General features: G+C 39.3%; 1 protein-coding gene across 8 annotated transcripts in view; it reads left to right on the top strand.

Annotated features, from left to right (window-relative positions):
* The window catches only part of NTRK3 (neurotrophic receptor tyrosine kinase 3), a 442,602-nt gene that overhangs the window by 216,338 nt on the left and 212,698 nt on the right, over window positions 1–13,566 (top strand). For 5 of the 8 annotated variants that reach the window (XM_072148525.1, XM_072148524.1, XM_072148528.1 and 2 more), the window contains exons 8-11: window positions 7,164–7,305; window positions 9,482–9,778; window positions 11,932–11,955; window positions 12,489–12,559. In XM_072148525.1, coding sequence (XP_072004626.1) covers window positions 7,164–7,305; window positions 9,482–9,778; window positions 11,932–11,955; window positions 12,489–12,559 — 534 coding nt within the window. The remainder of the gene's footprint in view (window positions 1–7,163; window positions 7,306–9,481; window positions 9,779–11,931; window positions 11,956–12,488; window positions 12,560–13,566) is intronic. The other 3 variants (XM_072148527.1, XM_072148529.1, XM_072148533.1) reach the window with 1 other exon arrangement.

Raw genomic sequence — 13,566 nt, forward strand, 5'->3', positions numbered from 1 at the left:
TGTATTTTAAAGTATAGCTAAAAAATATTGATGACCTATCTCAAGGATAGGTAATTAGTTTTACACCAGAGGGATTTCAACACCTACCACTCTTGAGGATCAGTTGTTCCAAGCAGCCAATAAAGAGTTAATAGAACTGATAGCAGACAGTTTCGTTCTATATGTAGTGGCTGAACATGGCCACTGCCAATTAGATCCTGTTTAATTAAATTTTGGCTGATCTGCAGTAACCTGATCTCTCTGTTGCACTGACAACTGATACAGCTGCTTATTACAGTTGATCTGTGTAACCATTGGAAGTTGGACCCCCAATAATCTGATATTAAGGGCTTAGTTTACATAACCTATATTATTATCCCTTTAATCTTTGCACTGTAAGACTACATGCACATTACCATGCGCTCACCTGGGCCAGCCCGGTGCAGAAGAGGGGAAGGGAGAACACTCCTCACCCCTCCCCTCTGCAAAGAAAGCTAAGCGGCCACAATGAGGCAAAAGATGGTCAAAGTGTGGTGAGACACTGTGACCCTCCTCATAGACCTCTATTAAAGGCATGATCTGGTCCGTCCAGATCACAGCCACAATAACAGTCATGTGCACATAGACTAAAGCTTAAAATTTGCATTGACCCTCAGAGAATCAGGCAAGTTGCAAGAAAATTCATCTGATTCAATGTGATTTGCCCTAAAATTACATGTAAAGCAACATGTACTAGAATTTCCCCGTTGAAAACTCTACACCATCTTTGCTCTGTATAGCCCCAGCATAAGACCTCTACGGCTATTAATGGAATAAATGTCTGCAATACTACAATATAACAGGATGTAAAAATTGTGCTACATTTTTAGGTTCCAGATAAGAGATCAATCTAAGTAGGTCTTGTGTGCAATGTTTTGCTTGGAACCAGATTCTTAGTCATGGCATGTCCTGGCACTTAAATTACTGTACGTATGCCGCACCAATGATCTGAGCCGTTCTGAAGGGCACAGTGACACATATACTCATTTTTATGGTTTACTTCAAATGTTGAAGCAATTCGATAAAGGCTTTTGCTTTTACTTTCAATAAAAAGCTGAGTTCATCAGAAGTTTTAGTACAACTTTTTTAGCTGTCACACCAGGAAGTACTGTATATACAGTAGATAATTTCGCAAAGTGCTGCTTAGCTGAGCAGTTGTGCAGTGAACTGAATCAGTAATCTCCTATTTATATTTTATAGGGGTTGGGAACCTTGTCCATCCCCTTTAGTGAAGTGCAGACAAGAAGGTCAAGAGACTTAGTACGGCATCTGTTCCATCTGCAGTACATATCTACAGTAACTGCAGTCGTCCTGTCTTGTCTATTACATGGAGTATATCAGATGGATCAGGCGAAACCTGTCACTTGTCTCTTTTCATTCTCTTTCTTCTTCCACTGAAACTCATCCTATACTGTTGTCTTTTTTTCTGTTATGTCAAAACACGACCGTCATCTCAATTTTCCACTGTGGGATGGATCTCTTTGAACTGAATGTTATAAGATTCACAAATGTGTGCATTGTAATTAACCAGTCTCATTCAGGTGTCACCAAAATAACATGTATAGTGTGCGTATTCTATATTTTATACATTGCTGTTATATTTCAGAGAGATTCTGTCTTAAGGCCATAGTCCTTATTTCAATTTTATCATTAAAGGAAATCTACTGTCAAAATCCGTCATGATAAACCAGGGACACTTACTCATAGATCTAGGCACAATGACTGTGGCAATCTACTTATATTTGTTATGCATGGCCTTCTTCCTTCTAAAATCAAATTTTGGAATTATACTAATTAGCCAGAAAGGCTAGGGGCGTGTGATAAGAGCCCCTCCATACTGCCACTTCTCCCCTCCCACTCTGTGCTCACTGCTACTGAGATTACAGGAAGTGCAGGGGGTGGAGAAAGGTGGTGCTGCAGTGTAAAACAGCCTGTGAACCCAGAGCATTGAGGGGCTTCTGTAACGTGCCCATAGACCTTCAGACTCATTAGCATATTTTTAAAAGTTGATTTTAGAAAGAGAGTCCATGAATAACAAATATAAAAAGATTACCACAGTCACGGTGCCTGGATGTATGAGTAAGTGCCCCTGGTTTAACATGCTTGAGTTTGATGGTAGATTTCCTTTAATATTTCATTTTTATATTTAATAATCACAGGATGTCTACTGATGATATAAGGAGTTATTCTGACTTCCATATTTGGGGCTTTTCAGTATAAAGTTATGTATCCATGTAGCCAGCTTATGCATTTCAAATGTAGCAATGCCCATAATCAAAGCATAATGCCAAAGTCATAGTGCCGGGATTCCAGATTTTTCTGTTATTGGTGACCCCTGAGGGTTTAACAGATGTCCCCGTTGTACCTTATGGACACCACTCATAGGACTGTTGGATCTATACTGCCAAACCTTGAAATGTTGTAGGGGTGAGCTTACCTAATTTTTCTGTGTGGCATAGACTCAGACTGGAGAAAACTTCATATGGAGAAGATTGCATAAGATATCCACCCGTAGTGTAATGAACTTGGAGTTATTTTGGTATTTTTATCGAAAAAGAAGAATAAAAGTTTATTTAAAATACCTTCATTAAAATAGCAGAAATGACAGGTATCCCCAGCAATTCATATTGATCCATTTCAGATTCTTAATCATAACATGATAAGGGGTCAAATGTTGGCTTAAAATGTGTAAAAGTGTATTTCTAGAGATGGTGTAATATGAGCAGTTCTCATAAAGATTATGTGGATTTGATCCTGAGTCCTGGACACAAACCTGATTGTTATTACAGTCTGTGGACTCGGTATAGTCTGCTCACCTTAGTGAACCTGATATGATTGCAAACAGTCAGAGACTCAGGAGCTGATGGTCTATTTACTTTACTGATTTAATAATCCTGTTTTTGCAGCAAGAAGATCTGCAGCTTCAAACAATTTTTGTTATTTTTGTTTTGTGGAATTTTTACTTTCAGTTAACCTTTCAATATTAGTCCACCTTTATTAATAGTGAGGCAAAGAGTACTCCGTGCAGTTTACCTCCCTATCATATAGAATGGGGGTCATTTACTAGGGGCCTGATTCGCGTTTTCCCGCCGTATTACCCAAATATTTCCGTATTGTGACGATTTTCCCTGTTTTGCCCGGGATTTTGGCGCACGTGATCGGATTGTGGTGCATCGGCGTTGGCATGCACACAACGGAAATCGGGGGGCGTGGCCAAACGAAAACCCGACGGATTCGGAAAAACCGCCCCATTTTAAAAAAAAAGTGTTGCGGGTACCTTCACTCGGTCCGGCTTGGTGAAGATCAGTGCATTCCAGGGAACTTCAGCGCAGCAGCGCCACCTGATCATCGGAGGAACTGCCTTAGTGAATCCCGGCCGGACCCGAATCCACCACAGAGAACGCGCCGCTGGATTGCGAATGGAGCGGGTAAGTAAATCTGCCCCAATGTGCCCGATTCATGAATCTTGTGCACCTTGTGGACTCCCACAATGCATCGACTGATTGCACCAGTTTTTTTATGGTGCGCTCAGTTTAATGAGCGTGTGTCACAATTATTTGGGACTTTTGACTTAAATTTGATGGTGGCGCAAATATGCACCCGAATGCCCCTTTAGGTGCACAGTATTTTGCTGTGGCGTGCGTAGTGCAGCCACAACACAATACTGGTGCAAACACTTCATAAATACATTTACAAGCAGTTTGCACTTGTATTTATGTGTATTGTAAAGCAGAATTCAGGAACAGACTGCTTCATAAATGTTGACCATTGTCTATATTATTTCATTGTAATAATCATTTTTTTTTAATTATGTCTTTAAGACTTTATGTCTCTTAAATTAAGTGATTTTTATACAACAAAATATTACACAATTAATTGCAATCTAATTAGTTTACTTTAAGATTTTCAAACTGAATTCAGAATATTTTTCAAATGTTTTAAAGTAGCTCTAATAGCAGTGTAGCCAAAATATCATGCACCTAAGTGGTTCATAACAAAGGTGGAAGAGCTCTTGACAATCACAAGGAATTGATATACAGTATAAAGTATTTAGGAACCTTGTAAAAATGTATTTCCAGCAACAGATAGAGACAACCTAGAACATATTCAGAGATTAGGATACAAAGTCTCAGTAATGACTTGTACCCCATCAGAAAACTTTTTAATGGGAGTTAAAAAAAAATGGAAATCTGTAATCTAACTGCTCTATTACTTGGCTGCATTTGTTTCATAGTTTATATTATTGTTACATGTTGTAGATTGGACTATGCTCGTGTTTTTATGAACATCAGAAAAACTTTGTGCTCTTGATGGGGCTGACACTATGGGGGTCATTTACTAAGGGCCCGATTCGCGTTTTCCCGACGTGTTACCCGAATATTTCCGATTTGCGCCGATTGTACCTGAATTGCCCCGGGTTTTTGGCGCACGCGATCGGAATTTGGCGCATCGGCGCCGGTATGCACGCGACGGAAATCGGGGGGCGTGGCCGAACGAAAACCCGACGTATTCGGAAAAACCGCCGCATTTAAAAAAAAATTTGTGTCGCGAAAATTTCACTCACCTTCATCTTGGATAGGCCGGTATATTTCGAGGCATTCCAGCGGACTTCAGCGCAGCAGCGCCACCTGGTGGACGTCAGAGGAACTGCTTTGATGAATCCCGGCCGGACCCGAATCCAGTGCAGAGAACGCGCCGCTGGATCGCGAACGGACCGGGTAAGTAAATGTGCCCCTATGTCTAATGTCAGTGGTTATGGTACTCTTTTCTGATGGCATATTTTAGCACAGTTAGGTTTGCTGAAACATTCCTGATTTCTCCTTCTCAATGGGGAGTATACCCCACAGGTTATTCCTCTCTTACTATTTAAAACACATGCTTGCTTAGCTGAACTTATTATGTATGTATATGAGTAGATGGGAGGTATGGCTGTTGGCTTTACACCGTATACACATCTCTATACACCGTATGGCCATTCAGACCATATGCCCAACTTATGGGATCATTCAGAAGGTCATGTCTGAGCAGATTTGACATTTTATTTTTTTTTTATAAAGAAAAAATAGAAGAAAGTTAGAAAAAGATTAAATAATTATTATCTCAGGTTTACTTGATTCTCCGAGAATTGTATACTATAGAGAATTCTGGCATTAGAACTCTGATATAGGCACAGTTCCTGGTGTCAGAAAAAAGTGCAGACGTGTGATATCTGCATAGTCCGTATTGACCTGAGTGAAGTTGGCCCCCCCCACCTTGTTCAAATCAAACAAAATTGGTGTCAAACGTTTGTGCTACGTTTGTGCTGGTTTGTGCAGCAGAAATTTTCGTTTGTGCCGCTATCGTTTTTAAGATTTTAATGAAAGTTTCCAGAGGTCATCAGAGGTCAACCAGCCCCCCCACATTGCCCAAACCAAACAAAACTGGTGCCTAACAATTCTGCTACGTTTGTGCTGGTTTGTGCTGCTCAATTTTTTGTTTGTGCTGCTATTGTTTTGAATATATGAACAAAAAATTAAAGTTCAAAAGTTCAGCCAGCCCCCCCACATTAACCAAATCAAACAAAACTGGTGTCAAACGTTAGTGCTACGTTTGTGCTGGTTTGTGCAGCAAAAATTTTCGTTTGTGCCGCTATCATTTTTAATATATTCATACTTTTTTGCAGAGGTCATCAGAGTTCATTTCTTCCAAAGTACAATGTGTTTTCTAGCTCCCCCTTGTGATCAAACCAGGGAAGTGTCAGTAGGTTTGTTTTTTACCAGTTCATCCTAAACACCTCAGACACCTGAACATACCTTAAAAATGATAGCGGCACAAACAAAAAAATTTGCTGCACAAACCAGCACAAAGGTAGCACTAACGTTTGACACCAGTTTGGTTTGATTTGGTTAATGTGGGGGGGGGCTGCTTGAACTTTTGAACTTTAATTTTTTGTTCATATATTCAAAACAGAAGCAGCACAAACAAAAATTTGCGCAGCACAAACCAGCACAAATGTAGCAGAATTGTTCGGCACCAGTTTTGTTTGATTTGGGCAATGTGGGGGGGCTGGTTGACCTCTGATGACCTCTGGAAACTTTCATTAAAATCTCGAAAACGATGGCGGCACAAACAAAAATTTTTGCTGCACAAACCAGCACAAACGTAGCACAAACGTTTGACACCAATTTTGTTTGATTTGAACAAGGTGGGGGGGCCAACTTCACTCAGGTTCCGTATTGTATACACATTCATTTTTTCACATCTGCAAATAAAAACAAATAGGTTTCTACTTACTGACCTTCCCGGTTAGCAATATTTGAAAAAACTTGACTGCATGCAGATGTTATCCGTGTGCAATCCATCTTTTTTTGCACATCCATTGACTTCTATGGAGGTCCTTGGTCTGCATGAGAGATCAAATAAAAAATCATGCTGCTAATTTTTTCTCACGGTCTGCACATCTATGAAAAACATGGAGGTGTTTTCTGCATAGAAATCAATGGGTCAGTATGTTTTCTGCAAAAATAAAATGGATAGCATACAGAGTCTTAAAAATAATGTTATAAAATGATGATGTATCTGAATTGTTTATTTGAAGTACAGCAAGCTGAGTATTCTCTTTGGGTCTGTTCTTCCATTAACTATACAGTAGAGCAGGCCTTTGCATAACAAGATAACATCATATTCAATCTTGTTTGTTTTAGTCTTCCGAGATCACGTCTAAAACACTAATTATCAGATTGTAGAATCTGCTCATTTTCTACAATTTAAAGAAATTACCGATTTGAATAGCTCTATAATGTCTTCCACAATTGTAAAGTTTCAAGCATTATGAACAAAACACATTTTTTTTTACTAATTGTATGAATTCCCTTCCATTGTTTATCTGGAAATTGTATTATAATTGGACTTTATTCTGACAATTATAGAGATAAAAATATAGTTAACATTGTAAAGGAAATAACTAGGTACAAAAAAGGCATTTGTAGAATTGAATCCTCTTCTCGCTGCTGAAATCTCCTTTGATGTCATAATGAAAGCAGCTTTTGTTCTTCCGTGCAGATAACTTCACAGCAATCTTTTTGCATTTGCTTTGTTCAATTTTTAACGTTTTTTTCTTGCATATTTCTTTTAATGCTTCCCTGACATGCTCGTGGTGGCTGCAGACTAATGTCAACTGGACCAATGTGCATTCCATTAACCTGACGCTAGTCAACGTCTCCGGAGAAGACAACGGATCCAACGTAACCTGTATTGCAGAAAATATTGTTGGGATGACAAAGACTACTGTGTCACTCAATATCTACTGTAAGTTGGAGTGAATATGCCCTCTAAACTTTTTGGGTCCGTATTTTTCATAAAGCATGTACTACGGTACCAATAAAATGGTATGCCCAACAAAGTATAGGTCACGAGTAAGGCTCAGTTTACAAGTCTTGCACAAGAGGACTTGTAGTGGTGTGAATACAAGTTTTCAATTAGTCAAAGCTGGAGAACAAAAGTGCACTAGTGCCAGAATGTACATCCAACTTTTCAGAACAAAATAAAATGGGGCTCAATTACTAACAACAGTGCAAATTGTACTAAATGCAGTTTGTCTGTGTAGTGTGCAGAGGGCAACAGATTAAGGATTTCTGCTGCATGTTCTGCCTGAATCTGGCGCCCTCTGCATTGCTCCGACAGAGTGCACCAACCGTTTTTGGTGCACCTATAGCATAAAGCTTTTAGCACAATTCTGTTGGGCTGCAAGTTAAATCTTAAATCTGGGGAATGGAGGCTAAACTGAGACTTTCTATTCACCTATAAAATTGAGAGTGTAACTGATACTCCGCACGTGTGAACTGATCCTTACTGTTCAATAGGGGTCAGGTGGTAAGGACCAACAAGATCACCGTGCTAGCTGCCCCATAGTGATATATAAGAAGGTCTATTTTTTGGGATTCCTTGGGGTTTCCAGACTTTAAACCCCCATAAGATGCAGTGCAGGATAAGAAAAACATGGCTACTTTTTAAGAAAGTATATCAGATCCAGTCAAGCAAAAAGGTACAAGAGCTGCAATATCATACGGAACCATAGAAAAAAAGATAATACAGCAGATTTACTTACCCGGTCCTGTCGCGATCCAGCGGCGCATTCTCAGAGGAAGATTCGGGTTCTGCCGGAATTCACTAAGGTAGTGCACCCGATGTCCACCAGGTGTCGCTGCTGCGCTGAAGTCGGTCGGAGTTCACTGAAGTTCACAATCCTATTCCTGGTGCAAGAGAGTGCTTGTCAAGCGATACATTTTTTAAAAAATTCCAAGATTTTGCCGAATCCGCCGGGTTTTCCGACGGCCAAGCCCCTAATTTGCGTCACGTGAAAGGCGTCGTCGATGTGACACAAACCAATCGCGTGCGCCAAAAACCCGGAGCAATTCAGGGAAAAACGGCACAAATCGGAAAAATACTGGAAATCCGACGAAAATGCGCGAATCGGACCCTTAGTAAATGACCCCCAATGTGTTTTCTAGCTTAACTAATAACTTTGGGGCACATTTACTAAGGGTCACACACTGCACTTTTGTCAGACTGTGCGTGTTCTTCATGGCTAAAACGGCTTGCACAGGTATTTAAGAAGCGTCTGCACTGCGATTGTGTCACATGCAACCCTTTTGTAGCACAGCTGCGCTGGCTTTCACGCGACACAAATTATCAGGCATGCTATCGGACGGTCAGACCGATTTGGACTAAGCTCCGTATTTAACTTTCAAAGTGTGTTGCACACCCTAAGTTAAAGGTGCCCCACAAAAAAGATGGTGAACTCTTTCAGGCCTTCTTCTCTTGCGGAGAAGCGCCAGATTCACGATTTCTGGCACACAATCTTAGTGAACCGCTGCACGCAGCATTATACATGGACAATGCACATTTAGTGAAGTTGCGCGAACTTGAAAGTAAATGTGCCCCAATGTGTCATTAAACCATACATAATTGAAAATGAAAAAGTACAAATCTGTGAATGTTTACTAGATATAATACAGAAAAATGTGATGACTTTGGACATCCTCTTCCCTCCTTATCATTTCTGCAAATGTTAATCTACTTATAATGTAGTATGTTGCATCTTGCAGAAGGCGCCACTGTTTGTATGGGTAATGAGATGGTTCTTAAGCCTAGCGATGCTGCATAGTCATAGTGAACATGGGAGCTGCATAGGTGACCACAATCTTTTTGCCCAGTTTGCAAAGGAATGGTCATCTTTTTAGGAGTGTAATGAAACCATGTGCGTATATGCGTAGAATTTGTCAATACTGTGTGCTGATTTTTCAAAATTTATTCCCACAAGAATGAGACATATAACTTTCTTGATAGAGAAGCCAACCGGAAAACACATAAACCTATAAACCTTTTATAACATTGAAATTCGGAAGTACCAAAAACCAAACTGTTAATTGTACTTTTAGAAAATATAAACCTCAAAACTTTTTCACTTTCTCTTAATATGTAGATCCTCCGCGGATATTGAGTTTGAGAGAGCCCGTTGTTCATCTGGAGCACTGCATTGAATTTACCGTTCGTGGAAATCCTTACCCGATTCTCACCTGGTATCACAACAATCAGCCCCTACGACCAGTGGATTTCATACGGCAAGAGGTTTATAAGCAGGACACTTTAATGGAAGGCTGCCTATTGTTTAATAAACCTACACATTATTACAATGGAAACTATACACTGATTGCTAGAAATAAGTTTGGAATAGCTACCCAAACAGTTTATGCACATTTTTTGGAGCAGCCATATCCTGGTGAGTGGACATTTTTGTATAACGTGTTATAATGAATTTCCTATTCTTAGGTTTTTTTTCTAAACAATTAAACTGTAGATAGTATTCTCCATCCTAAAAGACCTCATGAAATATAACTTAGTTCATATTTACAAAGGTAATATATAGAAAAGATCACTTTAGTTCCTTATAATTATCACTCAAAGTTCCTTACAGTGCAGGTTTTTTTTAACGGATGTTAAGTTGATGCTGTAGGATTTATATTCATTGGCATTCATAAAAATGTTGGGATTACTAGCTCTACAAGTGGCATTGTACAGAGAAAAATTCGAATAATGTTGCAGAAACTGCAGTAGAGGAGAATGCAGGGTTAGAAATGAGAAATATTTAAATGTCTTATTCTTATTTATTTTTAGCTAAAAATTTTAGCTTTTTTTGCCTTCCGAATACAGTTTGGATGTCTGGTTTTATAACCGTAATAAGCACCCCTAATAGGGGTCTAAGAGAACTGTTTATATCTGACACAACTGTGAGATGGGGTTCTTCAATATATATTTGGAAATATTTAAGCCAATGCAAGCACAGTCTTTCCTGATATAATTTGTAGGCAGCATGTTATAGAGCATCTATAGAGGATCTAAGCAGATTAACAGAGGGTTTTGCATGAAAAGATTCAGCATAGCCAGATTCAGCATTTATCCTTTCATTTCTCTCCCCCTTCTATGCTGAGTATTCAGGAGATGGTCCAATCGTTGATTGACGTCCTCCCTTCTATGGCTGTGTATAGCTGTCAGTGACTGATAATATTGAGAGCAGGGATGTAAAGGAATATATTACAAGTTATACTGAATGTTATCTTTCACAAAACCATATATTGATCTGCTCAGCTCCCCTTGGTCTATGTGACCTGTAGATTGGACACTATGTACAAATACTTTGCTCCTCCAGTTCTACAACATTCTGCCTGCAACAATCTACAACAATATACTTAGCTCATTCTGCTCTACAACTGAATGAATATAGGACACGATGTACAATCTGCTCAGCTCCTCCTGCTCTATAACATGATCCTTGTAACTAGGACACTATTTACAATCTACTCATTTCCCCTTGATCTATAATATGATACATTCTGCTCTGTTCCCCTTGCTCCATAACATAATACCTGCAGATAGGACACTATACACATCTGCTCTGTTCCCCTTGCTCCATAACATAATACCTGCAGATAGGACACTATACACATCTGCTCTGTTCCCCTTGCTCCATAACATGATACCTGCTGATAGGACACTATACACATCTGCTCTGTTCCTCTTGCTCTATAACATGATACCTGCAGATAGGACACTATACACATCTGCTCTGTTCCCCTTGCTCCATAACATGATACCTGCAGATAGGACACTATACACATCTGCTCTGTTCCCCTTGCTCCATAACATGATACCTGCAGATAGTACACTATACACATCTGCTCTGTTCCCCTGGCTCTATAACATGATACCTGCAGATAGGATACTATACGCATCTGCTCTGTTCCTCTTGCTCTATAACATAATACCTGCAGATAGGACACTATACACATCTGCTCTGTTCCCCTTGCTCTATAACATGATACCTGCAGATAGGATACTATACGCATCTGCTCTGTTCCTCTTGCTCTATAACATAATACCTGCAGATAGGACACTATACACATCTGCTCTGTTCCCCTTGCTCTATAACATGATACCTGCAGATTGGACACTATACACATTCTGCTCTGTTCCCCTTGCTCTATAACATGATACCTGCAGATTGGACACTATACACATTCTGTTCTGTTCCCCTTGCTCTATAACATGCTTCCTGCAAATCACATTGTATTCTCACATTGTGATAAGCTTGTATAGCATGATACTGTTTTCTTTAGTGTACTTGTCACTAGTGTCTTCAGAACTGTCTCCTGTTTACCTATTAAGTATAGGGCTGTATCAATTTATTTATTTTGTATAAATCTCTTTTTTTATATTTTTCTATCTATTTCTCTATGCTCTCTGATTACCATTTTTAGTGGATAGGGATGTGCATTTTCTTACCCAATGTTGTACCCATTTCATCACATGTTCTTATTTTTGGGTTTACCATTCATTCTGATTTACTAAATCTGCCATTTACTGTCCTTTTTACAGAGAATACTGATTATTTTGTTTCAGGTACGTATACTGCTTTTTTTCCATGAAGTATATGGGGCCTCATAAAACTAAATTTACTGAATAGACTTCATGGGCTTGGTCTCTCTTACCAAACGCCTAATAGATCATGTTGACAGGAAAGCCAAAGGGGTCTTGCCAGGGAATTCCCTTTCCTCACCAATTTATATTTGGCCAAGAATTGTTAACATTACATTCTTTGTTAATAGAACAGTAGTCTCCTGGGTCACAAAGCAAGAGGTTGAGGTCACGATGGAAAACTAACCAGCAGGATATTTCTCCGCAATAAGTTTGAAGATGTCCATATTTGATTATGCGTGAATTCTATTACAAAGGCTCTTAAAGCTCTCAGGGCATTCATACATTTATATTCCAAATCAGATGGGTCCCTAGACGGTGAAGTGCACTAGTATGTCTGCTGGTATCCAATTATCTGAACCCGGAGATAAAAATAGTTGGTGGCCTTTTAAGCAAGCAGTGCATAAGAAGAATAATAATATATTGTTCATAGAATTATTCAACTCCTTTTGTTTCAGTAGCAGATCTTGGAATAAGTCCCACGCCTCCAATCAGCGTGACTCATAAACCAGAAGAGGACACTTTTGGCGTGAGTTACATTTTGATGTCTTAAGAAAACACAGGCTCAGCTTTTTAGCATATTTCTCAACCCCAGCGCCTTCTGTGCAGATAATAAACTGAATATAAAAGGATCTTTGAACAAATGTTGCTAATGATCACCCAAGTTATGGTGATAGAAAATCGGAAAATCATAGGGGTTGTTGCTTTGCATTTTATGGAATGTATAGTATGTAAATGTTATTGGAATTGGCTTCTTAGCGTCAAACTCAACTTGTAAAACAAGTACAGTACAAGATGTAATGGCATCATTCTTCCTACGATTCACATACTAAACAGGATATACAGATGTAAAACTCTTTAATACGACTTTCTGCACCTTGAAATCTTATCTCAGAAGACAATAAAAGACATCCATAGGAGAGAGTGAACTTACTTCACCACGGTGCTTTTTAACCATACAAAACTGCAGACAGTGTTAGGTATTGGCCCTGGAAATGTGTTTTCTGTGCTGTTAGTAGCAGCAGGGCTGTGAAAAATGCATTTATATTTCAGGATTGTAGCTGCAAGCTATACTATCGATATGAATCCAACTACAGTACAATTCTGGTATATAATAGAATTTTTCATAGTTCTGCTGCCACTAATAACACACACAAATGTATATCCACACAGATATCTATGGCTGCATCCTAACACATACCACATTTAGGCCTTATGGACATGAACGCATTAACTGCAGATTACTCAAAACCCCTATAGACTTCAATGGACAACGTTCATGGTACAGTGAAGCAAACTACAAAAATGGGGCAGGTCCTATTGCTGTCTGTCTTTGCGGTGGTGGAAGTCACTTCCTATGGACACTGGTGGGATGAGTCGAACTGCCGTCAAACAGGCCACAAGCAACAGTACACCGTGACCCTTGTTTGTGACTCTCAAAATGCATGTTTGTGTGCATGATGCCTATTCTGTCATCTAAGACTACCATTTACTTATCTATTGCTAAATAAGACTGGTTCCCTAGTTTTGTATTAA

This window comes from Engystomops pustulosus, chromosome 4, assembly GCF_040894005.1.
Source record: "Engystomops pustulosus chromosome 4, aEngPut4.maternal, whole genome shotgun sequence".
Lineage (NCBI taxonomy): Eukaryota > Metazoa > Chordata > Amphibia > Anura > Leptodactylidae > Engystomops > Engystomops pustulosus.